The sequence below is a fragment of the Zootoca vivipara genome, chromosome 8, assembly GCF_965207765.1.
Source record: "Zootoca vivipara chromosome 8, rZooViv2.hap1.1, whole genome shotgun sequence".
Taxonomy (NCBI): domain Eukaryota; kingdom Metazoa; phylum Chordata; class Lepidosauria; order Squamata; family Lacertidae; genus Zootoca; species Zootoca vivipara.
The window spans coordinates 34,840,546-34,866,983 of record NC_142591.1 but is presented as its reverse complement, the minus strand read 5'-3'; the positions used below and the strand labels follow the sequence as shown (position 1 = coordinate 34,866,983).

General features: G+C 43.9%; 1 protein-coding gene across 1 annotated transcript in view; it reads right to left on the bottom strand.

Annotated features, from left to right (window-relative positions):
- NETO1 (neuropilin and tolloid like 1) overlaps window positions 1-26,438 on the bottom strand; it is a 106,102-nt gene that overhangs the window by 74,373 nt on the left and 5,291 nt on the right. The window contains exons 2-4 of the mRNA XM_088675287.1: window positions 22,343-22,396; window positions 13,121-13,258; window positions 4,982-5,230 (exon numbers count right to left, since the gene is read on the bottom strand). Of these exons, the coding sequence (XP_088531413.1) occupies window positions 4,982-5,230; window positions 13,121-13,258; window positions 22,343-22,396 (441 nt within the window). The remainder of the gene's footprint in view (window positions 1-4,981; window positions 5,231-13,120; window positions 13,259-22,342; window positions 22,397-26,438) is intronic.

Sequence of the window (26,438 nt, the reverse complement as noted above, 5' to 3'; positions counted from 1 at the left end):
ACAGTACCAGTTGTTTCACATCATATCCCAAGTCTATTTCAGAACCTGTTGTGCCCGCAATGATGTAACTAAACACAGCCCACTCACCCACCCATTTGCTTGCTTGCCTTCTACCAAGTCCTTTCTCATTTTCACTGGCCTTTAATTTGCTTTGGGAGCAATGATAAGAGGGAAGAGGGAAGTCTCCCCCGCCCTCGTTCCCGTGGCTGCATGCCAAATTCAATTAACTCCTGGTAATAAGGTTTTTCAAGTGTTATTGATATGCATAATTTCTTACAGTAGCTCCATAGCCATTGTGCCGCATTCCCAACATTGGTGTCCCTGCTGCTTACCTGGACAGGGTAGGTGACGGAAAAGGTGCACCATCTGGGTGCATGAGTGGCAATGGTCCCACTGGTGCAACCACATACTCATGACCTTGTCACTCCAATGTCAAGAGGGCAGCTCTGCACCACTGCACACACCACTACTGATTTCTCAGCACTCTCTGCACGTGGCACACAGCCATTGCAGCATGGCAATGTATTAGAAAGAAGGAGAGAGACTGATTCCCCTTCACTTTCTCTGCTGTCAGTGTGTTTGTTGTGTGTGATTGTATAGGAGGAAGGCAGCAACAGTTTAAATTCCTCTCTGTTTCAGATTTAAATAAGGGCTGAAAAAGAATGATCAGGGTTGAAATACTTGCTTCATATTGAAGTGAGCATGCAAGTCTACCTATATGCACCTTCTGAGCTGTGCTCCAATAATATTTGGATCAATCACTAGTTCTGTCTTGCAGTTCTTTAACCTTTTTTTGTACATAAACTGCTGGCAAGTAGCTATCATGGAAGAACTAACTACTTGTATAAAGAGATCATTTACTTGTGCTGTGTAAGCCAAAATAAAGTTCACATCTAGAGAGACAATTCAGCAGATAGTCCCTGAAACCATTTTTAAGGACATATAAGCATTTAAATTGTAATTGCAGGCAGATCACGAGTATCTGGGGATTTAAGGAGAAACTTATACAGCACCTAGAAATGGAAAAATGCAAAAGACTGAATGAAAACACTCACCCAAAATGCAGAAGTTTAAGTCATAGCCTAACTTAAAGCGTTTACAATGAATCTTCCGCTCTGTGAAGGGACTGAGGCTGCTTTAATCAAATATTACTGTGTGCATTCATACTACACACCTTTATAAACACAAGGAGTCCCATAATCACGAGGAGTCCCATAATTTTGTTTCTATGCTCCTGCTACTTATACATTGACTTTTAGTTTCAACTCACTCACTTGGAAACAAAGAAAACCAAATGTGTTGCCCCACCTAGTTACTGACTACAGCTGGATCTACTTTCCACCCATAGACTCGGTGGCTATGGTTCTTGTGCACCTTATAAAGAGTTTGATCCACCACAGCTTTTCCTATAAGAACTGGTATGCATGCCTTCAAAACAGTGCAGAACTGCTCCTGTTCAACCCAATCTTTGATCCATCCCACTATTAGGTATCCTTCCTACTTCAGGCTTCTGCCCCAAGGTCAGTGGGGGGACAGTTGCCCTTGAGAAGGAGAAGGTGGTGGTAACTGAAGGTGTAGGGAGTGTCCTTCCTGGCAAGAAATAAGTCAGGGAAATGGGATTTGTACCATACAGCCCCATGATCCCTGGAAGGAAATAATGTTCCTGAGCATGTTATAAGCATCTTTGCCAGTCAAGGCCTACTATTTTGTCTCTATCAACTCTTCCTTACCACCAATAACCCCTCACCCTTCTCAGTGATAATTCCCCACAGGGTTGTCCTCTTTTTCTAGGACATATGCTCTTTTTCATGGGTATGTAAAATGAGAGTTGCCTCAGCGACCCATAGTTAAAAGTAGAAGTCGACAAATGTGTCCTCTTTTTTGCTTTTCAAAATATGGCAACCCTATGGGGCAGAGTTAGCTAGCAGTGTTAGGCAAGCCACATTATGAACTCCATCCAGTTTCAGAATGGTATGGACCCAACTCATAATGGGGGGGAAGCTTTCTTATGAATTTCTCAACTCTGAATTCACTTGTGTGCAAAAACTGGACATACTTTTCAGAGAACCCTAATTCTGATGGAGCCTGCCAAACTGGAGTGCTAAACAGAGTTGCCTTAGATGCAGCTGGATTTGGCAACCTGTAGTGCCAATGCAGAGGCACATTCAGTTGCCACTAATTACTATTGCTATGAGGTAATAATAATAATAATAATAATAATAATAATAATAATAATAATTTATTATTATTTATACCCCGCCCATCTGGCTGGGTTTCCCCAGCCACTCTGGGCGACTTCCAACCGAATATTAAAAACAGTACAGCATCAAACATTAAAAACTTCCCTAAACAGGGCCGCCTTCAGTTGTCTTCTAAAAGTAAAATAGTTACTTATTGCCTTGGCATCTGTTGGGAGGGCGTTCCACAGGGCAGGTGCCACTACTGAGAAGGCCCTCTGTCTGGTTCCCTGCAACTTGACTTCTCGCAACGAGGGAACCGCCAGAAGGCCCTCGGTGCTGGATCTCAGTGTCCGTGCTGAATGGTGGGGGTAGAGACACTCCTTCAGGTATACATGACCGAGGCCGTTTAGGGCTTTAAAGGTCAGTACCAACACTTTGAATAGTGCTCGGAAATGTACTGGGAGCCAGTGTAGCTCTCTCAGGACTGGTGTTATGTGGTCCCGGCAGCCACTCCCAGTCACTAGTCTAGCTGCCGCATTCTGGATTAATTGCAGTTTCCGGGTCACCTTCAAAAGTAGCCCCACGTAGAGCGCATTGCAGTAGTCCAAGCGGGAGATAACTAGAGCATGCACCACTCTGGCGAGACAGTCTGCGGGCAGGTAGGGTCTCAGCCTGCGTACCAGATGGAGCTGGTAGACAGCCACCCTGGACACAGAATTAACCTGTGCCTCCATGGACAGCTGTGAGTCCAAAATGACTCCCAGGCTGCGCACCTGGTCCTTCAGGGGCACAGTTACCCCATTCAGGACCAGGGAGTCCTCCACACCTGCCCGCCTCCTGTCCCCCACAAACAGCACTACTGTCTTGTCAGGATTCAACCTCAATCTGTTAGCCGCCATCCATCCTCCAACTGCCTCCAGGCACTCACACAGGTCCTTCACCACCTTCACTGGTTCTGATTTAAAAGAAAGGTAGAGCTGGGTGTCATCTGCATACTGATGAACACCCAGCCCAACCCCCCTGATGATCTCTCTCCCAGTGGCTTCCTATAGATATCCTTTTCAATCCCTACTGAGATGCAGGTTGTTGGGTTGATTAATAAGAAAGGGACTTGAAAGGTCTAAATGAATGATGCTCAGTCAAGTAAAGATACATAATTAAGATCAGGTATCTTTTAACACCCTAATAAATTAGGTACACTTAAACATACAAGTCATGAAGGCAGCATGTGTGGACAGTTGAAAAATACCTAAGTACAGACCTGATATTAGTGGCAGGAGCTATACATTAAATAACTAAAAGGACTTATAAAATAGCACAAATAATCAAAAGCATATCCCTCTCAGAACAAATAATATTAGGCCCCACTTATTCCTCCATAAATCTACAAAACCTACTGAATGCAATTCAATTCTTTGAAAGTTGCTCGACTGCAGTCTGATTGCATGCACAAATTAAAATAAACTTTAAAATATATATAATGAGATGGGGAAATACTTCAATACTAAACATGACTGCAAATCTCCATTTTAGCCTCACAAATTAAACCAGATGATTTGACAAAAGGCATAATTGGACCACAGCAATTAAGATTAGGAAAATCTTTCATGGAGGCACTTAATTGAATGCATGCTATTCTTTGGATCTGAGAATCCTTTGGCAAAACATTTTGCTTTAATAGACAGAGAGGGGGAAATTACTCCAGTAGATTCTGCCTTTATAAAAGGCAATGTTCAAAGGAAATAGGAACAGCATAAGTAGCAATCCAAAATATTTTTACTAGTAATGTTCAAATGCTATTCTGTTGAAATCATTTTAAAACAAACTAATGACATATTTCCACTTTTGTTGTATGGAGTGCATTAGTGCACTTATTCTACTATTAGAGATCAACAGCATAAAGGCATTAGGTAAATTCTAATAAGCCTACCAATAATCCATTCACCAAGTGACTAAGCTTATTGTGTGCAACTTCCATCCTTCTAGCACACAATAAAGATGCTATTACGGAGAGAGCCAACATGTGGTGAAAAGTTTGAACCAACTTGGCTATTGTGTGATCATAATATTCCCTGCATGAAAAATATAGTTACATTACCCAACATTTTCATCATTCAAGGAAGATGATTACAGCTTTTTCAACCATTATAAGCCACTGTATAGCAATAAACAGAAATGCTGTGTTTTTAAAAATGCACTGTAGAAAGCTAAGATTAAATTCAGAAAAAGCACTGTTTTCTGTTTTTTTTAAAAAAGGAAAGGAGAACACCCATCTTTCTATTTCCATTAAAACTATCTGTTTAAGTTATATCTCTCTACTTTGCCCAATTCGTTGGCCAATGCACATATTGTTAGCCCAAGTGTGGTTTGTTTGAAAGTGCACCCAACAAAGTGACCACAGTCTCTTTTTTTTACCAACAAGCTACAAGTGAGGTTGTGGTTTGTTACCGTATTAGTTTATGAATCATCACTTGTTTTTAACTATGGTTTTGCATTATGCGTAAACACAACACCCTTTTTCAATCATGCTTTGGCCACCGCACCCCAGACACTTGCCAAGGTACAAATGTACAAAGGCAAGAGCAACTGGAAAACAAACTAAGCTTTGGAGAAACGACCCATGGCTTGTTTGCTTGTCTGTGAGATAGTTCACAGTTTGCCGAGCAAACCATGGCTTTATGTTATGCCTGAATACAGCTACTGCATTAATATTAAAACCATGTTGTGTCATTATATCACCAAATTCCACTCGGTATAAATACCAAAATATTTCCTCCAAAATAATTAGAGGTTATACTCACCAGGTGTAAAATTGTATCGTGCAGAAAATCCCAAAGATTCAAGTTCACCATCAGCAAAAAATTTAATCCACAGGAATCTACCACTGGATTTTATTTTGGGTGGGTTTTGTTGTCCACAGAAACGACCAATTATTGGGGAAAATCCAAAAGGTCCATCCCGCACTTCAATATGATCAAATTTACACTCCCACGAAGGCTCTATGGAATATTTTTCATCAAAGTGTAACTCAATACACTGTCTTGGGGCAGCTGAAATTTAAAATTAAAACAAAACCATTAGTTTTATAGTCCATGTTTGCTTTCAAGTGCAGAGTTTGTAACTTAGTTTATGGTTAGAAGCAACCATGTTGTAGGCAAAATATATTTCACATTATTAATTTGGAGGATCTGTTGAGTTTCCTATGAAACTCTATTTTGTTTTTGTTTGTTTTGTTTTTTAAAACCCTACTGGATTTTATGTTCTGGGACAACACTTGTCATCTTATAATACGACCATGAGGAAACTAAGAACCTAAATCTTTGTGTACCCAAAGCTTTCTGTTCATGACCCTGTGCTTGCTTGACCTCTTCTCACAACAGCAGAGCAACTTTTCTAGCGAGCTTTGGCAAAGCAGGGGAGAGGCACCTGCTATAGGAAGCGGTCCTCAGAATTCCTGGTAAAAGTTAAAGGAACTCTAAGCATAACCCTGGACAATGATTCTACAGTTGTTGGCATCCACCAGTCTCAAGAGAAAATGGAGTGTGCCTCCGGGGATGAAGTCAAACTGAAGCATTTCCAGCACTGAAGTGACATCCCCAAGCCTCAAGCCTGGGCAGTGTTTATGTAGGTCCTGAGCTCCTCAGATAACAAGGCCCACCTCTTGGCCTTGCTGATGTGGTCCAAAGGAAAGCAGAGAAATGCATTTGGCACCAGCTTGGCTTCAGGAGTTGTGAGAAGGAGATGTGCAAGGCACCATCCAACTGTCTTAGGGACTCCACTCTGGATTTGTGTAGGGTTTACTCCCTAGACTTTCTTCTCTCAAAGATATCCTGAAAGGCAGCGGAGGTTTAGGATCAGAGTTTTCCTTTTCCTAGATGGGCTACCATCTCAGGTTGATGAGTCCCATCTGCCTCTATAGTAGGGGTACTAATAAGGAATAAGGGCAATGCTCATATATGAAGGCCTAGTCCTTCATTCTATTTAGCAACAGACATGAGATTTCTCCCAGTTATGGAAAAGTGTTGCCCTGTTGAGCGTTGGTAGGATTTTCCAAGATCCAGGGTCCTTTAAAATTTATTTGAATTTTTTCCAATCCTTTAATCACTTTCATTCATAGAAACAGCTTCACCATTCATAAAAAAACTGAGGGTACTCCACTCCATTCATGTATACTCCTTTTAAAAGTTCAAAGAGCAACAGTTCATTTCTTTGTATCCAACAAAGAGATGGTTTGCTAATAAGTAACTAAGTGCAGTTTAAAAAGTAGGAACGGACTGATGTGTCTCGGAATGTCTTTAATCCCATTCACAAACCTATACTGCAGAATCTGTCCTTCAAAAGACGGAAATTGACTTCCTTTTTAAATTCCGTCTTTGCCAAATTCAATTTTAATCCAAGAATTTAATGTTTTTAAAGTCCAATAATCTTGGCAATAAATACCTTATTTACAAAGTCTGCTGCTTCAGGTGGCGATTTATGGTTTCGGATTTTTAAACTGCGCTGGAGCCACAGGCAGACTCAAGCCGCTTCTCTCGCCGCCGCCGCCCCCCGCTCGCTGCCAATGCAGCGACGAGGCTCCACAAGCGCAGCAAGTCTCTTCTAGCCCGGCTGGTCCCCTCAAGACCCCACTTGTTCGTGGGGCTTTTTAGGGGGTGTCTAACCCTGGCACGCACCCCTATCGCTTAGAAATCCCAGCAGCAGTCATCTCTTAATCGGACGACCCGCTCCGTACCGCGGGTCAATCCAGAAGCTCAGATGTTTAACACTTCTGGATCCAGGGAGGTCTTCCTGAGGAAGGGGCATACCACCACCTCCTTCGAGGTAAATGATACTGACGTTAGCAAAATGAATTAAGATACTGAAGCACTAATTAATTATACACATTATGTAAATGTTTCACTTTAACTCCTGGAGTTGTTCAGGTTCATCTTCTATCTTTAACAACTACATTAACACCAGAACCCTACACGTGTCTTCTCAGAAGTAAGCCCTATTAAGTGAATCCAAAGTTAGTGTAAGTTGGACTACAGCCCACGAGGCTTTAAAAAAATACAAATTAATATATTACAGATTTTAACCCCTACATTTTATGGTTCCCCTGTAGGAATGTTTAAACTATACAGCCATTCACCTCATAGTCATGCTTTGGATTAACAAAATAGATTGAGCTCCGGAGAAGCACTGTGTGATGGCTCAAATGATTATTTAAGAGCTTCCTTCCTATGCCCTTTGCCAGAGAATGGGGTCACGTGACAAATTAAAAACAAGAAACAGAATTAAATTCCCTGTTTTAGAAAACTTTATCTCTTCATCGCCTAAATCTAAAATAAAAGTTATCTTGCCAGAAAATCCAACCGAAGTCTCTTTTCCAACAAAATGTGATTGAGCTAAGTATCCTTTTCTTTTCAGATGATTTTTGACTATTTGTTTCCTGGTCTTCATTTTTTACTTCTATTTCAATCTTCTGGTGTGCATGAAGATGGATCCACAAGACAATACTTCAGGTTTTGTTGTTTTTAGTTCAGGCTCAGAAGCAGACTTATTTGAGGTCCCATATTAGGAAAATTCTAACACAGCATAGATTTTGCACAGATTATCTGTAAATTGTCATATGCCAAAAAGTGGTCACTTTTTAAAGACCTTGGAGTGCAAAATACATGTGTGGTATTCTACGGTAGACACAAATACAAAAATCACAGTTGATTCTAATCCTGTTGCCATACGTTTCCGAGCACAATTCAAAGTGTTGGTGCTGACCTTTAAAGCCCTAAACGGCCTCGGTCTAGTATACCTGAAGGAGCGTCCCCACCCCCATTGTTCTGCCCAGACACTGAGGTCCAGTGCCGAGGGCCTTCTGGCGGTTCCCTCACTGCGAGAAGCAAAGCTACAGGGAACCAGGCAGAAGGCCTTCTAGGTAGTGGCACCCGCCCTGTGGAACACCCTCCCATCAGAGGTCAGATTGATAAACAGCTACCTGACATTTAGAAAATACCTAAAGGCAGCCTTGTTTAGGGAAGTTTTTAATCTGTGATATTTGATGTATTTTAATGTTTGTTGGAAGCCGCCCAGAGTGGCAGGGGAAGCCCAGCCAGATGGGTGGGGTATAAATATATATTATCAGTGCAACGGACTAGAATTATGATGCATTGATGGCAACAGCATTAGAATTATAGTACTTCACCTTCACTGAGTTGGAGAACAGGCTAAAAATGAGTGAACTAAAAAGTGAATAAGAAAACATTTTTTTAAAAAATGCATTTCGCCTTGACAACACAACACAACTCAGTGGATGGCTACTCAATGAAAAGATGTCTAAAACATTAACTTCAAGTTTACAGTGGCAATTTATTTAATAAAACAGAAAATACCACACGGTATACACCCTCAGCTGTGAGAGGACTACCAACATATGAACCAACTTGGACCCTGCACTCATCATCTGAGGCCTTTCTTCGTGTGCCCCCTTCCATGAGAATTCTGGACAGTGCCAACACAAGAATGAGCCTTTTTCTGTGGTGACTCCCTTTGTAGAATGCTCTTACCAAAGAGGCTCACCAGTGCCATCATTCTATATCTTTAGGGGCAAAAACATTTCTCTGAAATCAGGCCTTTGGCCTTTAACTATCTGTAGCTTTTATAAGTGGGTGACACTTGGTCTTGGACATCTGATGCTTCTCTCCTGGCCTTACAAAAGCCACCAGACTCTGCTGCCTGATCTGTCACAGATCAAGCACTTTCTAACTCTGGCCATGGCTGCACCCAGAGACCAGGCACTTTAAAAATCACAAATTGGCTGCTCTAGCTGAAAGCTTAAGCAAGCAGTTTTCTTTTCTTTATTTAAGCAGTGCAGTAGTTGAAAGAGCTGTCCAACTTTCCCTAGCTTGTCTCTCATAGGATCCTGCAATTGCTACTGCAGTGGATGTATCTGCTTGTAATACAACACTTGTAGTCCAGGATAATATTGAGCTGTTCATGTGCTAACAACCAAAGAGGTTACAAAAGAACCAATTGTAATTGCACCTTACTTGCATTGTACCTTATTGTTGTATCTCCATAACTTTGGTGAGAGAAAAGGATGAAAGTAAGAGCTGCATGGCCTCAAAGCAGACATATTATTGGCTGATATAGTTTGCTGTGGCTGAGAAAGTCTATTTAAGTTCCATTATTTGTTAGGGGTCAGGGGGCTGAGTTCTGTACCAAAAGTAAAAGCCTAAGATGCAATAAAATGTTGCTACAAAATTCAAAGGCTGTATAGTGCAGCCATTCTTGTGATGAGCTTTTACTACTTGAACTCTTAGCAATCTTTTTAATTTAGGTTCTAATTACCTTTCTTCAAAGACTCCTAATAACATGGGAAAGACTGCTTAATGCTTGCATGTCTTGTCATCTTTTTCATCTAATTATCTTATACAAGTGCCATCTTGAGGTTTTACATCTGCTTAAAAAGGCTCTGGGTTCTAACTAGAAGCAGAGGAACAGTTGCAGTGAAATAGCCCCATACAATTAAGGCTTTAATTCTTACCAGCCTGTAATTTCATGTAGCTGACAGCTGAAGCTAAGCAAAAAATCTGTTTCAGTTTAACAGAATGTCTGGAAATGAGAGATTGATCTAAAAATCTCCCCTTCATAAATGTGAGCTGGTACTATACTAATGGATTGGAATAATCCTTGATATCTCCAGTTGCTCAGCAATTGAACAGAGGAATCTAGGGTCATTTTTCTTTCAAACGGATATTTCTCTGCTGGCTTTGAAGAATGCATTATGAATACAAGGAATGTGAATGGAATTAGTGAATATTATTACTCAAGCAGATAATTATATAGATGTGCTTTGGAACAGCAAAATACCATTGCTCTTCAACACAGATAGTGTTACACAGGAAGAAAAAAAATGTTATTAGCTTTATAAAAATGGAGATGGTCTTCAATGGAATGCTGCTGCTAATTTTGCATGGCTTATAGTACATGAAGCCCAATACATCAAGTTCAACCATATTATAGAAATGTGCAGAGTGGAAGGTTTAATTTGTGACTGCTACTGCAGTTTTAAAGCATTCACTGTTTATGAGAACAAACAAGAATTTAAGTGGAATAGAATGACCAAGCGCACATAAAAAATTCTGAATGATACAACCCTACATTTCTTTCCCTTTTTTGTAGGGAAAATGGACTACACATGTTACATATTTTTCCTAGTATAACTAAGATGCTTTCTGTCTAGAAGCGTCAAAGGCCTGTAACACACAGACACATGAGGCTGCAGCTCCCTGTTGGTACACTTGGTGGCAAACCTGAATATGCTGCCAAGAACTGTGTAAAATTGCCCTGAGTCTAGGCATATAATGTCTTTCACAGAAGACACATTCTCTGTTATTGCAACATAAAAACTCAGCCACATTCAGCATTCAGTATTGGCCTTAATACCACACTATTTATGGGAAATGATAACTTCCGTTCAATTACCGTCTTGCAATTTTGTGTATTGCATAGTTTTTCTTTCAGGAATATTTCTAAACACACACACACACACACACACACACACACACACACACACACACACACACCACCAGACCTTCATCTAATAAGATCAATGCAGTGCTGCCCATTGGGCTTTCATATAAGATGAAAATGAAATTATATATCCTAATTTACCCTAATCATCTGAGGAATGTTCAAAACATGGTGAACTCAAAAATCTGCATTAAAAGAAGTAAAATGTCAAGTGCACTATTTAAACAAGGGATGGGGGTAAATAATGATAATAGTGATCATTACTAGAATTGAAGCAGGGGTATGATGGTTTTTTGAATTGTTCATGCTCTCTAGTCTGTCTATTATAGGTTCGAGTGTGTGAATGGTAACTTTCAGGATGAAAAAAATCATCCTTGATTATTGGGCTTGGCAAAGTCAAAGGGTAAGATAAGGTACTAGTCATATCATGGTACTTGGACTTTTGATGTGGAAACTGATGTCTCCCAATCACAGCTCAAGGGTGACTGGAGATGCTGTGAATACCAAAATGGAATTTTGGAATGTCATGGTGGACAAGTCTGTCAGTGTCTTTTGGCCACAGAAACTCTTATGTTTAGGACAACAGCCTATCCCTAACTACAGATTAACACAAAATCTTAGATAGAACTGTTAGTCCCTTCATGTGACCTGAAATCTCTTTCAGGCCACTGTGGATAAACAAAATTGGGTGCCAGATGGACCACTGGTCTTATGCAGCACTGCAATTATTGTACTGTACAGTATACAATTTCTCACCCTTGATCTATGTATTTCCCTATTCCCAAGACTCCCATTACAGAAGAAATGGAGATTAATCACTACTTGGTATTCTTTTTTTGTCTGTTTATAAAACTTTACTTCCTGCAGGCATAAATATCTAGGTAATCATATGATCTTCATCTCCACTGAAGCAAGCTGAAGGCTTTCAGACTCTTCTTTTAAAACAGTCTCAGCCTGAGGGCCTACTGATTAGTTTCTTATATTCTGAAACTTAAAACCCTGGCAGTCACTCATGTTTATTACGGTATATAGAAAGATATTGCAACTAACATATTGCCTCAGCTTTCCTGGTGACGTGTAAAGCATACAAATCTTACATCATATCTCATGCAGACAGTTTATTATTGAGCTATTCATGATACAATTCCTTAGATTTAAGTTTAAATACATGTCATTAATTTAATAATGGTTGACTTATTTATGTTGTTTGATTTGAATTGTATGGCTACTTTTTTGGAAGCCAGCTTATGAGGGCCCTAAATGGTGGCTTGCCTTAAAGAAACAATTATAACACAGGAAAATTGAATTATCTGTTGTTTCATTTAGTCTACAGGATTTTTAAATTTTTTGAACAATATGGGGACTTGGACAATAGGCATGAGGAATGATCTGTGTTCTCAGAATTCATTCTAACATTTGTTGATACTTCTGTTTTCCCAGTACACCTAGTTCTGTTCATCTGTTTGTAGATCACTATAATCAATCATTTCCAGATTGGCCCCAGGAAATAAGAGATACTCTTGTTACAAACAGTGATACTCTTTCTTTTCTTTTTAAAAAGCAATTTATATTGATAAGCTAGCATTTTAGACTCAAGAATTTTTTTTATCTGCCAATAAGGCAACAAGAGAGATGGGAAAGACTAGTAAGTATATTGCCATGCCATGTATCACCTACTGGCAATGAAGTATAGCAACTGTTACTCTCAATGTTAAATCTTTTTATTTTAGCAGTACTCTCTGTTGGCCAAAAGAGAGTGAGTAACCGATTGGAAGCTGCCATTATATGGTACTATATGTCCTTGACTGTGTAAATTGTTTTAATATGGTAGTTTCCAGTGCTCTCTTTCTATCTTCAGGCAGAGAAAGAAAGACGAGACTAAGAAAAAGCCAACAGTTGCCATAATATAGCTTTTCTTTTCTTTTATAATTGGCTGTGAAAGCATAGTAATGACCGAGGCCCAAGAACAGGCATCCCCAAACTTCGGCCCTCCAGATATTTTGGACTACAATTCCCATCATCCCTGACCACTGGTCCTGTTAGCTAGGGATCATGGGAGTTGTAGGCCAAAACATCTGAAGGGCTGCAGTTTGGGGATGCCTGCCCAAGAAGATGGCTATTTTCCTCTACCAATAAACCCGCTCCCACTTTATTAAGTCTTTAATTAAAAATAAATACAACCAAAGCACTGCTTTTTTGGCAGCACAGGCCTGAGTGTACCTCAGAAGCGTGAGTGTACTCAGTGTACTCTGTGTGTGTGTACTCAGAAGTAAGCCTAATTGCATTCAATGGGACCTGCTCCTGCGTGATGTATAGGATTGCAGTCACATTTGACCAAACTGTCATTATCCAAAGGTAAGATATTACAGAAGAAGATACATTAATTATGAAAAAAGGGAAACTTAAGAATCAAGGACTTGGGTAATCACCTTCTATAATGTAGACACACTCTCTCTCAGGAGGATATTTGTTGGGGTAATTGGGAGAAGTGAAGATGCCTCCTTCTGGGTATTTTGTCCACGTTCCACACTGCACTGTCTTTTGTCCTTCTGACGTGGTTTGCTTTTCTAGGGGGGAAAAGATTACAATAATGATAGCATATGTAGCTTACACCTTAGTTTTGGTTATATATATATATGTATATATATATATATATATATATATATATATATATATATATATATATAATACTTTGGGTCCTATTACCATCTTGTTTGTTTTTTAGTCTATGGCAGTTTTCCGCCACAGCCGCAGATGAATATGCTTAGAAACTCGGCTGCCAAATATATGTGCCATAGGATCCCCCTTCACAAGAATGACACAAGCAGGTGGGAGAGGAAGCATTCTAGAACCCAAGGCTCTGGTGAAGGTTACAATGGGCACAATATTGTTGCATACTACCCAGTGGCGTACCAAGCCCAGGTGGTACCCGGTGTGGCGCCTGTGTGGCAGCCCGTACGGACTGCGCATGTGCGGCAGCCCATATGGACTGTGCATGCACGGGATGACGCACATGCACAGTCCGTACGGGGTGCCGCTGGCACACAGTGGCCTTACAGGCTGCTGCTCACGCACAACAGCCATATAGGCTGCCACGCAAGCGGCACCCCATGTCACCCCCCTCTAGGGTGGCACCCGGGGTGAACCGCTCCCAATGCACCCCCTTGCTACACCCCTGATGCCACCTCAATCTCCAAGCAGTGCAAGATTCCAGGAGTTCCAGGTGCTTACCCAGAATTTGTGTTTCCTTCAGAATGAGTCACAGTGGAGACTATAGTGTCTTTATAATATAAGGTTTATATACATATATACAATGTGAACCTATGGTGGAGGGCTTCACAGCATTAACACCCCAAAAAGGGTCTTGTTTCTCCCATAGCCACAGCCTTGGATTCAAACATTTCTCTGATTCTCTCTTCAGCTTGCCTTCAACTCTAGCCCTTTCCTCTGTTCCTCTTAATGGCCCATCAACCAAACCAAACACCTCATCAGGAAGCTAGCCTGGCTTATAATTTAATACTTATTGGACCCAGCGGTTAGAAGGGTCTGAGCATAACCCCCCCCCCCAAAAAAAATATCAGAATACATTTAAAGAAGAGGGAAAGAATTGCATGCATTCTTATTCCCTTTCCTATATTCCATCTCCCAAAATACATCCTTTGTATAGAAGCCATGCTCCAGAGCTGCTGCCTATAATGATGTAAAGTGTCACGGTGGCCGGAGTGGACTACTTCAGAGTAACGACGCCACGCAGCTCTGCATTTTATTCTTTTATTGGTGCTGCGTATTTACAGTGCTCAAGTCATTGCTATTTACACGGAGTGATGTGGTCAGTCGGTTTCAGAACCTCCTAATGGCTTTTGGCGCGTCTTTCTCCAACACAAAAGCTTTGGCAGACCCATCCTCTTGCCCCTCCTCTTCCTGCGTAATTCTGGAGTTGGGGGGATGGGTCTTCCCCCCTTGCTTGCCCCTTCCTGTCCCACCTGGGACCCTGGCTCCTCTACCTTGCCTGAGCCTCGGACACGACTTCCTGCTTCCCCACTGGAATCGGAACTCTCCCTGCTTTCCCCTTTGCTCGGGGACGGGCTTGAACTCAGGAGGGGAGGGACTTCGCGATATCCCCTGTCCCTCACATCCACCCCCCTCCCAAGCTCTCCTTCACCCCTCCCCAGGCCCCCCCCATGTGTCGGTGACGACTGGAAGCCTAAGAACTCAGTGCTCTCCGAGCCCGTTGGTGTGAATACCTCCCCCCAGTCCTGCGAGCCCCCCCCTTCCGCCTGGGCGGACGGGAATCCCAAAAAGTCCGTGGCGTCAGAGCTGGTGGGGGTAAAAACGTTCTGCCAATCTGCTCCTTCCTCTGACTGGGTGGATCTCGGTGACACCCATACCTCATCCTCTGGTTCCTCAAACTCCGCTTCCCAGCGCCATGGTGAGCTGCTCTCCCGTGCCTCCTCCTCCTCCCCCTCCCTTTCCATGTGCCAGGGCTTGGGTCTGTGGGGAAAGAGGGCGTGAAATTCTTCCACCAAGAATTCCTCCTGTATCTGAGTGGCTGGGACCCATTCATTCTGGGACGGTGGAGCATCCTCCCATGCCATGAGGTACTCCAGTCCCCCCACCCCCCACCTTGAATCCAGGATGGCCGTGGCCTCATTGAGTTGCTCCCTGCCTTCCCTCTCCCCCCCTCCCTCGGGGGTTTGTTCGCTGTCTCGGAGCCTGCTGCTTTCCCTGTACGGCGACAGCAGCGATCTATGAAACACTGGATGCACCCTCATGTCCTCTGGCAGTGCCAGCCTGTATGCCACCGGGTTTACCTGTTGCGTGACCGTGAAGGGGCCCAGCCTTTTGGGTGCCAGCTTTTTGCACCTCCCTCTGGTGGGAAGGCCCTCCGAGGACAACCACACCTTGTCCCCCACCCTGATGACCTCCCCTAGTCGCCTGTGGCGATCTGCCCCCTTTTTGTACGCTTCCTTGGCCCTCTCCAAGTGTTCTCTGAGCTGCTGGTGCACCGTCTCCAGTTCCTCTGCCCAATCCTCAGCCTGTGGGCCCTCCTCCTCCTCCTCCCCCTCCCTCTCTGGGAAAGATCTGAGGTCGCGCCCGTAATTGGCCTTAAAGGGCGACACCCCTGTGGAGACGTGCACTGCATTGTTGTAGGCAAATTCTGCTAGTGGCAGGCGATCCACCCAGTCCGTTTGCCTCTGGCTGACGTAACATCTCAGGTACTGCTGCAGAATGGCGTTGACCCTCTCCGCTTGTCCGTTGGTCTGCGGGTGTCTAGCCGTCGACAAGCTGACCTCCACCTGCAGGAGGTTCATGAGCCGCCGCCAGAACCTGGAAACAAATTGGCGGCCACGATCCGAAATAACCCTTAAAGGTAATCCATGCAGTCTGAAAACGTGATCAACAAACAGTTTGGCTGTCTCTTCTGCAGAGACTGCCCTGGCACACGGTATAAAGTGGCACATTTTGGACATGAGGTCCACCACCACCAACACTGCGGTCTTACCCCGGGAAGAAGGCAGATCTGTGATGAAGTCCATGGACAGCACTTCCCACGGCCTGTGTGGCGTGGCTAAGGGCTCCAGCAACCCTGGTGGCGCTGCTCTGACCACCTTTGCCCGCTGGCAGGTGTCACAGCCCCGTACATAGTCTCGAACATCTTCCCTCACCCCTGGCCACCAGAAGTGTCTCATGACTAGGTGAGTGGTCTTGTCCCTTCCAAAATGCCCCGCCGTTGGGTTGTCGTGCATCTGTTTGAGGACCGTACGTCTGAGCTGGGTGGTGGGCAGGTACAGTGCCCCCTTGTAGAAAAGCAGCCCTCTGCGTTCTGCAAAGTCTTTTGCCTGCTCCCTCCCCCCTCTCAGTTCTCTGAAGATGCGGTTGGCAAAGTCATCCGCTGCCGTCAGTGCTGTGAGTTCTGCCTCGCTCACCACTGCTGCTCCGCAGGACCATGCCGACGGGGGGAAAATGTGCCTTGGGGCTGGTGGCTCCTCCTCCTCCATGTACTCTGGCTTGCGGGAGAGGGCATCCGCCCTGACGTTCTGCTCTCCCGGGATGTAGTGTATGGAGAAGTTGAAGTTCGAGAAGAACTCTGCCCACCGTATCTGCCGCTGGTTGAGCACCCTGGCAGTTCTCCAGAACTCCAGGTTCTTGTGGTCTGTGCACACCTGGATGGGGTGCTTGGCGCCCACCAGGAAGTGTCTCCAATGTTTGAACGCAGCGTGGATCGCAAGAAGTTCTTTGTCAAACACGGTGTAGTTGCGCTCGGGCTGTGTCAACTTCCTGGAGAAGAAGGCACAGGGTCTCCACTCCCTGTTGGCGTCCAGTTGCAACAAAATGGCGCCCACAGCTTTCTCAGAAGCATCTGTCTCAATGCGTAGGGGCGCGTCCTGGACCACGTGGAACAGGTTCTGGTCCGAGGCGAACACCCTCTTGAGGCTTTCGAACGCTGCTTGCGCCTCTGGTGTCCACCTGAACTTCTGCTTGCCTCTCAGGCAGTCAGTGATGGGAGCCGTAACGCGAGAGAAGTTCTTGATGAACTTCCTGTAGAAGTTGGCGAAGCCTAGTAGGCGTTGGGCATCTTTGCGCGTCCTGGGGCTGTGCCAGTCCAGGATGGCCTGCACCTTGTCCTTGTCCATCGCCAGCCCCTTGTCTGACAGCTTGTAGCCCAGGAAGTCCACCTCCTTGGTGTGAAACTTGCACTTCTCCAGCTTCACATACAGGTGGTTCTCCTTCAGGCGCTGCAACACTTCCCTGACATCTTTCACATGCTGCACTGGGTCATTGGAATAGATAAGGATGTCATCCAGAAAGACCAGGCAGTTCTTGAAGAGGAGGGACCCCAGGACGTGGTGCATGAAGGCCTGGAAGCAGGCTGAGCCCCCTTGCAACCCGAAGGGCATCACCAGATATTCAAAAGAGCCCAGAGGCGTGAACATCGTGGTCTTCCATTCATCGCCTTCCCGGATCCTGATCAAGTTGTACGCCCCCCTCAGGTCTAGCTTGGTGAAAATCTTGCCCCTGCGTGCTGCTGTCAGGAGATCATCCACTCTGGGCATGGGGAAAGCCACTGGCTCTGTCACCGAATTCAGCCGTCTAAAATCCACCACCAGGCGGCGCTGTTGCGTGTCTTTCTTGTCCACCCAGAAGACCGGGCTGCCCCCTGCTGCCTTGCTTTCTCTGATGAACCCCCGCTTGAGGTTCTTGTCGATGAAAGCGCGCAGATCCTCCAGTTCCTGGTCTGACATGGCGTACAGCTTGGCTGGGGGTATAGTTGCCCCTGGCACCAGGTTGATCTGGCAGTCAAAAGGCCTGTGTGGGGGTAGGTGGTCGGACTCCGCTTCGCTGAAGACCTCCTGCAGGTCCCAGTACGGCTTGGGTATCGCCTCACCCCCTTTGACGTGCATGGTGGCCACCGTGGCTATCGGAGGCCCCTCCCCTGGTTGGTGCTGCATGCAATGTTCCAGGCAAAAGTCCGATCCAAAAGTGATGCATCTCTGGTGCCAACTGATGGAGGGGTCGTGGCGCGCCAGCCAGCTCATGCCCAAGACGATGGGGGGGTCTGAGATGGTGGTGACGTTGAATGCCAGTGTCTCTGAGTGCCTTCCCACCGTCATTCTCATGGGGGGGGTTTGATGAGTGATGGCCCCCCCCAGCAGCTCTCTGCCGTCAATGGTTGCCACGTGAAGGGGAAAATCCAGCTGCAGAAGCTGGATCTGGTGCTCTTCTGCAAAGTTTCTCGAGAAGAAGTTCGCTGAGGCACCACTGTCAATTAAGGCAAGGACTGTCAGGGGATAGCCATTTGGGAGCGTTAGCGTGACTTCTAGAACCACTCCTGCTCTGGGAGGGGTGGGCTGGCTCTGCTCCTCTCTGTGCGGGTGGGTGGGCTGGGGCTGTTGTCTGCTGACTGTGCCTGGCTGCTGCCCCTTGTCTCCTGCAGCCAGGCTTTCCCGTTTCCCTGCTGTGGTGCTGCGTCAGTGGGGGAGGGCACCACCGTTCCCGCCCTTCCTTGCCACTCCCTGCGATGTGGGCAGTCTCTGACGAGATGCTGGGGGGAGTTGCAGAGAAAGCAATTCCCGCCCTTTCCCTCCTTGCGTCTTGGCGCCGCTGGGGTTTGAAAAGCCCGCGCGCGCGCGCTATCAATCTGCATGGGTTCCTGGTCCTGGCTGGCCCCAGGCGTGGCTTGAAAGGGTTGTTGGGGGAGTGGTTTCTCCTGCGACCGTGGGAACCAAGCCCGCTTTGCGCGCGTTGCTTGTTTGTCGCTCCACCGGGATTCCTGTCTCACCCCCACCGCCAGAGCCGCTTTGCTCAGCTGATCCATATCACTGGGCTTTGGACCTCTCGAGAGCTCATCCTTCACCTCCTCATGCAACCCCAAGTAGAACGCCGCTTGCATTGGGGGGGACCCCAGTTCCCACCCCAATCTGTGCACCAGCATGGTGAATTTCGCCCAATACGCGCGAACTGTCATATTTCCTTGGCGTAGATTATGAAGTTCCTCCTTAGTCTGGTCCATATGACTATCGGACGAATACATCGTTTTCAAACCTTCTAGAAATAGTTTGACATTCTTCATGCAAGGATTCCTTGTTGCAATTAACGGTCTTAGCCACTCCCTGGCTGCCCCGGTAAGGTGCTCCACAATAAACGCTACTCTGTGCTCATCATCAGGGAACTCATCGTGGTGCAGCTCAAGAGCATACACAATCTCAGTCTCAAAGCCTTGAAATTCCTTCGGGTCTCCATTGAACTTGCTAACTAGGGTCCCAGCTCTCCTTCCTGGCAGCACTTGGACTTGGGGTGCCCCTCCCGCCTTGTTTTTCTCTGCATCCAGCTTGTTTTGGAGGTCTACCGCCACCGCCCTTAATTGCTGCTCTTTTTCCTGAAGCTCTCTCACCTGTTCCGCAAGTTGTAGCCGGTCGTCCTGGACCTTCTTAGTCTCCTCTTTAGCTGCCTTCAATTCTCCCTGCGCCTGCAGCGACAGCTGCTGCAGTTCTAGCTGGGCTTGCTCCGCGATCTGCCTCCACTTCTCCGCCTCTGACACGCTCATCCCGGCAACTCCAAAGTAGCCCAAAAATGATTAGGAGGTTGCTGTCACGGTGGCCGGAGTGGACTACTTCAGAGTAACGACGCCACGCAGCTCTGCATTTTATTCTTTTATTGGTGCTGCGTATTTACAGTGCTCAAGTCATTGCTATTTACACGGAGTGATGTGGTCAGTCGGTTTCAGAACCTCCTAATGGCTTTTGGCGCGTCTTTCTCCAACACAAAAGCTTTGGCAGACCCATCCTCTTGCCCCTCCTCTTCCTGCGTAATTCTGGAGTTGGGGGGATGGGTCTTCCCCCCTTGCTTGCCCCTTCCTGTCCCACCTGGGACCCTGGCTCCTCTACCTTGCCTGAGCCTCGGACACGACTTCCTGCTTCCCCACTGGAATCGGAACTCTCCCTGCTTTCCCCTTTGCTCGGGGACGGGCTTGAACTCAGGAGGGGAGGGACTTCGCGATATCCCCTGTCCCTCACATCCAGGAACCCATTAGATAGACAGGGAGACTTTTCCATAGACAGCAAAGGATATTGAATAGCAGAGTATTTCAACTATTCATTTATTTTTCTTCGTATTTAACAGAATGCAATTGCTGTTTGATTGTCAAAAAAACCCAAGCCTCCAAGTTTACAAAAATATAAAATTTAAAATGAAAATCATTGTGTTTAAAAAGAAGTTAAATTTTTTTTAAAAAAATTGTTGTGCAAAAGTAATTGAGCCCCAATTTCTTTGGCTGGATTGGGAGGGACTGTGAGACTTACTGACTTCCAAGCTGCATAGGCAGATGGCTACATTTATGAAGGAGATCTTGTGATTTTTATTAATCTGTCCTGAGTTGCCTTTTCCTCTCTGTTATGTATTCAGCGGCCTGTGTTTGCCTGAGCCCGAGCCTCGACTAAGGATTCTGAGCCCCTGTATTCTGATTCAATACTGTACATGATATGCATTCACAGAACATTTCAGGATTTGGGCCTTGAACTGCGAGTCATGATTTGCAGCTTGGGAGTTTAGACAGCCAATCACATGAGTGTGAGTAGCGCAGGCCTTCAGAAATGTATACAAGCAGTTGCTTTGCCCTGTGGTTCAGTTCTGTTAGTTCGATAAAGGTTCTTGCTGTTATCGCTGTGAACTTCACTTTCTCTCTGCGTAACTCAGTTTATCCCTTCAGGGCAACAGGGACTACCATATCTAAAAGGCACAGGTTGATGGTAGCATGATATGTGTGCAATGGTGCTTGTGAAAGAGCTATGTTGGAACGCTGCAATAAGTAGATGCGTAGGTAAGTAAAAGAGTTTTGGTTAGACTTGGGGCTTTGTGCATCCCTCCAACTGCTCACATTGGGTAGAAGTCCTGCTAGACAGGAACATTTCTGTATCATACAACCGTTAGACTAGGGCCTGAGAAACTAGGATTCAGATTTCCACTCAGACAAGAAACTCATTTGGGTGACCATGGGCCAGTCACTGCCTCCTCACAGGAAGCAATGTGAGGATAAAATGGGGGGGGGAAACATACCACCATTGTTTTTTCAAGTGAAGTGGGGTACAAATGAATAAAATGGGGGAGTGGAGGTGAAATGGTAGTGTATTAGTTTGAAACTTTAAAGATGACATTTTAGTTTCCTGTTTATTATGTTGCTTTGAATGTATACTTTATATTTTACTTTCTTCAGTAATGATCAGTAATGTTTTGTTCTGGATTGTTTTATTTGATGTTTTAATGTGTTTGTAAACTGCTTTGATATTTTTCTTCTTCCTTAAAGTATAAAGCACTATAGAAATGAAACAAATAACAACAGTAATAACTAATTACTAATTACAAGTATCACTAATTACAAGTATTTTTTAGAGAGGTCTCAGAAAAATATCCCGCATTCCCTACCATCACCTGAAAATTCTAAATGGGCAAGCAGTGTTGGATACACTATATTAGATTGATATAAGATTGGACTACAATCGACTGTTATTTTTTATTATACTTGACTATGAATAGATTTAAATTTAAAGCACACTCTCTGTTCTTGTGGAGATGCTGAGTTTGTATTTCCAAGTCAGAGAAGAACTCTCATGGATATAATACTCACTTTATATTTGAGGTGTACAATACAAGCCTTCCAGACTACAAGCCAGGAAACATGATTTTTAGTGACATCATAAGTTGTACCTTGTACTTGTGGACAGGGCTACGTTGCTTTCTGCATTTTCCAAATCTGTGATTCACCAGCCACCACAGGTTTACTTTGCCCAGGTGTTTTATGGCTTTCAGCTAATCATTTCCGTTTCCTTTCTTAAAAGGTGCTTTTGTTTCTTCCTGTGTCCTGAACTTTCCTTATTTCAGACCAGCATTAAATAATCTGATCAGTATGGCACTATCCATACTATCTGTAAATAAGGAATCTTGTTTACTATGTTTTTAATTATTATTTAAGCCTTAAGTAGGCCAAAGTTTTTTGTTTTGAAGTTCCATAATCATTTTTAGTTGTCAAGGATGCAAACATTAAAAGAAAAACACTAAGCCAAATAAAAACATAAACATAAACCCAGTTTATGCCTTAAAGGTTTGTATAATTTAAAATACTCTAGATAATGGAAATATTCTCCATAAAAACATACCTGCTCCTTTTTTTGTTGCCCCAGCCCAATGTAGGATGATAAAACTTGCTACAACTGAAAAAAATAAAGAAATATATTAGTTATAATAATAGCTTTGTAACAACAATCAGAGCGACAGCATTTCACAAATAATAAACAAAAAAGGAGCAATTTCTCTATACCTATCTTGTAGTTGCACTTAGCTGTGTGATCTGATTTTTTGATATGAACAGTGTTGAAGATCAAAAGGCACATTGGTGACGGGAACACAATTTAATACTCTTTGATTGAACTGGGTATTAATTTAGATAGAAGTTCCTCATAGTTCTTTGCACACTAGAAACCATTACTATTGGTGTTACTTAGATCTGAAATTCCACTTGCTACAAGGACATTTAGTAATTGACTGAACTATCTTATTTGGTCTACTTAAGCCAAACCAAGTTATTGCCTCTGTTCGGTTCACAAAGTTCATGTCTTTGCCAGCTCTGGTATACAATACTGTACTAAATTCTCTAGTGACCTCTGTCTTTCAGTATAATTTTAATAAATATTATGGTTTTGTCAACATGGTCTATTCTTGGTCTATTTTTGTAATTGACATGTCCACGGGGGGAGGCTCCTCTGTTGGGCAAAGTGGCACATAACCCTTCCAAGAGCCCCCCAAAATCTCCAGAGCCATAGTCCAGTCTTTCTCTTGTCATCCACAGTCATTATGAATACATTTCCACTGACTGAGGGGCTTCTTAAATGCTTCTGCTCAACTCTGCTTAGACAATCAAAATAATCACTACTAGCTGGTCACAACCCTGTAACAAGCAATTCTGTCCCAAATAAATGGCTTGGGTAGAGTGGTGGATTGCATTCCTGCCTTATTTCCTATGAGTGCTCAGGCCCCGTCCCTCCCTCCCCACTCTTTTCTTTCAATATTTCCTCCCCACAGCCTTTTCACTCTCATCCCACCCACTCAAAAATCAGTTACCGGTAAAGCTAAAAAGCACATTTCAGACTCTTTTCCTGTTGTCCTGTGTATTGTATACTGTCTATATGTTGACATGTTTATTCTTGGGAAAGTATTAACCTGACATCTACTTTTAACAATGTTTTAAATTGCACATTAATGATGTTTTGGTTTTAATGCACATTTTTAGCTGTTGTGTTTTGCTTGTGAGAAATCCAGAGAACTCCTGTTTGGGGAGGTGATGTATACACAGTCAATAAATCAACTCTGTTTACCTTGGAGTAAACTCCATTGAATGTAACAGGACTTATTTCAGAGTAAACATGGTTAGGATTGCACCCTAAGGCAGCCACCAAAACCCATAGAATTGACTTGTTCTTGTTGCTACCTGCCCATGACCAACTTTTCTGGGTTGAACCAATTCATTATTCTCCTCTTACATATTCTATCCTCACAAACCTGAGACATAGGTTGACAGTGAATAGCCAAAGTTCACCCAGGGAGCTTCATAGATGAGTGATGACTTTAACCCTAGTCTCCTACACTCTTGGTCCATTTAAAAGCCCTCCATAATCTGGAAAGGCGGCATAGAAGTGAAAAAAATTGAGTAGGGGGAAACCTTTTTCCGTAATGCTGAAAATTTAGAAAGGACCTTGTTAAAAGTTCTATGTGGCACCTTTAAGACTAACCTGAGGATTCAATCCTATCTGGTAGCCATCCCCATAGAATTTAGTGCTGCTGACTTCTGAGTAGTGTGTGGTTATTGTGACATTAACCCACACTAGAAATTGTGACAGCAGGAACCCGTTCTAAGACCAATGTTAAACACTTCTCAGTTTAGTTAGGTATTAAGGACTTATACAACTGCAATCCTTTTGTGTCTACACCTTTGCAAGGTAGGAGGATGGGAAGAAAACCAGGACAACTTGTCTCTGCCCATGTTACCTCCTTTATCATCGCCCATGTGACCCTATTGGCCCCACCTACATGACCTCCTTGGCCACAGCATGCTCCACTAGGTTCAGTAGCTAACTCTACTACTGCTCAGTTCTCAAAAAGTTTGTTGTGTTGCGTCTGGTGCTTTGTAAGTGCTGTTGGAACTATTCTGGTAGCTTGGCTTGTACCTCTGCTAATAAGCGAGAGATCATTTGTGGAGTGTGCCAATAATATAACTGACTAGACTAAAACATGGACCACAGGAATTCAGTTGTTTCCTGTTAATTAAGTATTGTTAGAAGCCTGCTTAACTTGCGGTATTGTGAGCTTAGACGTGTGAATAAGGCCAAGCTGGTTTCCAGCCAGTCCTCAAAGCATGTCTCCAGCAGAAATCCTGTTTAGTGGGGTTTGTATTGGCAGAGCACTTTGGGATCAGAAGCTGACTCAGCAGAGAAAATACTTTGAGATAATGAGGACTTAATAAGAAGGAAGAGCATAACCACCATTTCTGTAAGCCGCAGCATCTGCTGGTGTTACTCCATACTTAAGAATACATTCAGTTTACTGAATATCATTTGCATGAGCAATTTACAAACGATACTTGGAAGTTTTTGTTTCTTATATAAATCTTGCATGATTGTCAACATACTTTTCCTTCAGAGATGGATTGCTGCAATGCATGAGGCTCAGTAATCCTTCAGAGCTGTTACCATTTGAAACATGAGCACAATGAAGTTACCCATTTACTCATGTGTATTTTATGTGCAAAGAAATAAGAAATTGATTCTGTGCTTATTGAAAGCACAACACAGTATGTCTTTTCTAGATAAGGGTTCACATATTTGTGAATCAGTGCAGCTGCAATTTGAGGGCTTGAAAAATTGGTCACTCCTACGGTACATTTAGCACATTTGGTTCTCCACAATCCCTATTACAAGCAAGGTGGTAATCATGTGATGGCGTAGTTAATTGTTCTTATATTTGGTGAGCAAAGACTAGGAGATACTTGTTTTTTCAAGGTCATCCAATGAGCAAATTTAACAAAGCCTCCATCAATCAGGCCATTATCAATTCTACTGCCTCCAAGCTAGTAGACATTTGGATAAAATGAGAAGAAACTACTGAAAATACACATTATCCTGAGCACTCATTCATCCTTTGTGGGTACCAAGAAACATTGCTAGACTTTCTTTAGGAAGACTCAAACTTGGGTTTAAATAAATCAGATAAAATATTAATTGTACCTGCCCTGCTCATACAGACACACTAGTTTCTAGAGTCTCTTGATGTGCTGAGTCTTGATGAAGCACCTTTCCATCCTTTCTTCCATTTTGGCACTGTTCCAGTCAAGATGCATGTGTGCCCATACACTGCTAGATCCCAAAACCTTTATCTTATGATACACATATCTTAGACCAGAGAAACTATATTTCACATTTGTCACATGGATGCCACTAACAATGATGGCTTCGGTCTTAAGATAAAGTTTTCCATTGCCTCTTCTCCCCTGCAGACACCTGCAATTCACCCCCCCCCCAAAAAAAAACCTCTGCAGGGTCGGAGGCCCTTTCTGAACAATATTGGAGCATCAGCTATCTTATCAGTTCAAAATATAGTCACACCTCATTTTACGCAGTGTGGGATTGTCCTACGGGTTCCAATTTAAAAGCAGTACTGTGATTTTCATAATGATTCAGCGGAAACAAGAGAGCTTATATATATATTCTCTGTCTGTCTGTCTGTCTGTCTGTCTGTCTGTCTGTCTGTCTCACACACATATACAGAGATGTCCCTGGGGGGGAAACCACCTTAGATGAATTGTGCATGACAGCGGAATGCTCAGCCTGGAAAAATCTCACACAGGAGTTGAAACCTTATATGTAGTTTCAAGACAACATTTGAAGATGTATCACTGAAGAAACAGTCGGTGCACTGGCTACAAGGAGACCTGAACTCAGGCCTCTGTTCATTCACGAAGCTCACTTGGTGATCTTGGGCCTGAGCTCCTTGGAGGCAGGGCAGGATAAAAAATGTAATTAATAAATATTAGCAACTTGGCAGTTTCACACACCTCATCCAACAAAGGATGTCAGAGGACTATGTAGCCAATAAGTGCCCATGACGTCACTCCGAATTGCAGTGGTCCTGCTAGATGGCGGAGACTGTGTTCATTGAGCAGCACACTATATATATATATATAGTTTGCCTTTTGATATAATG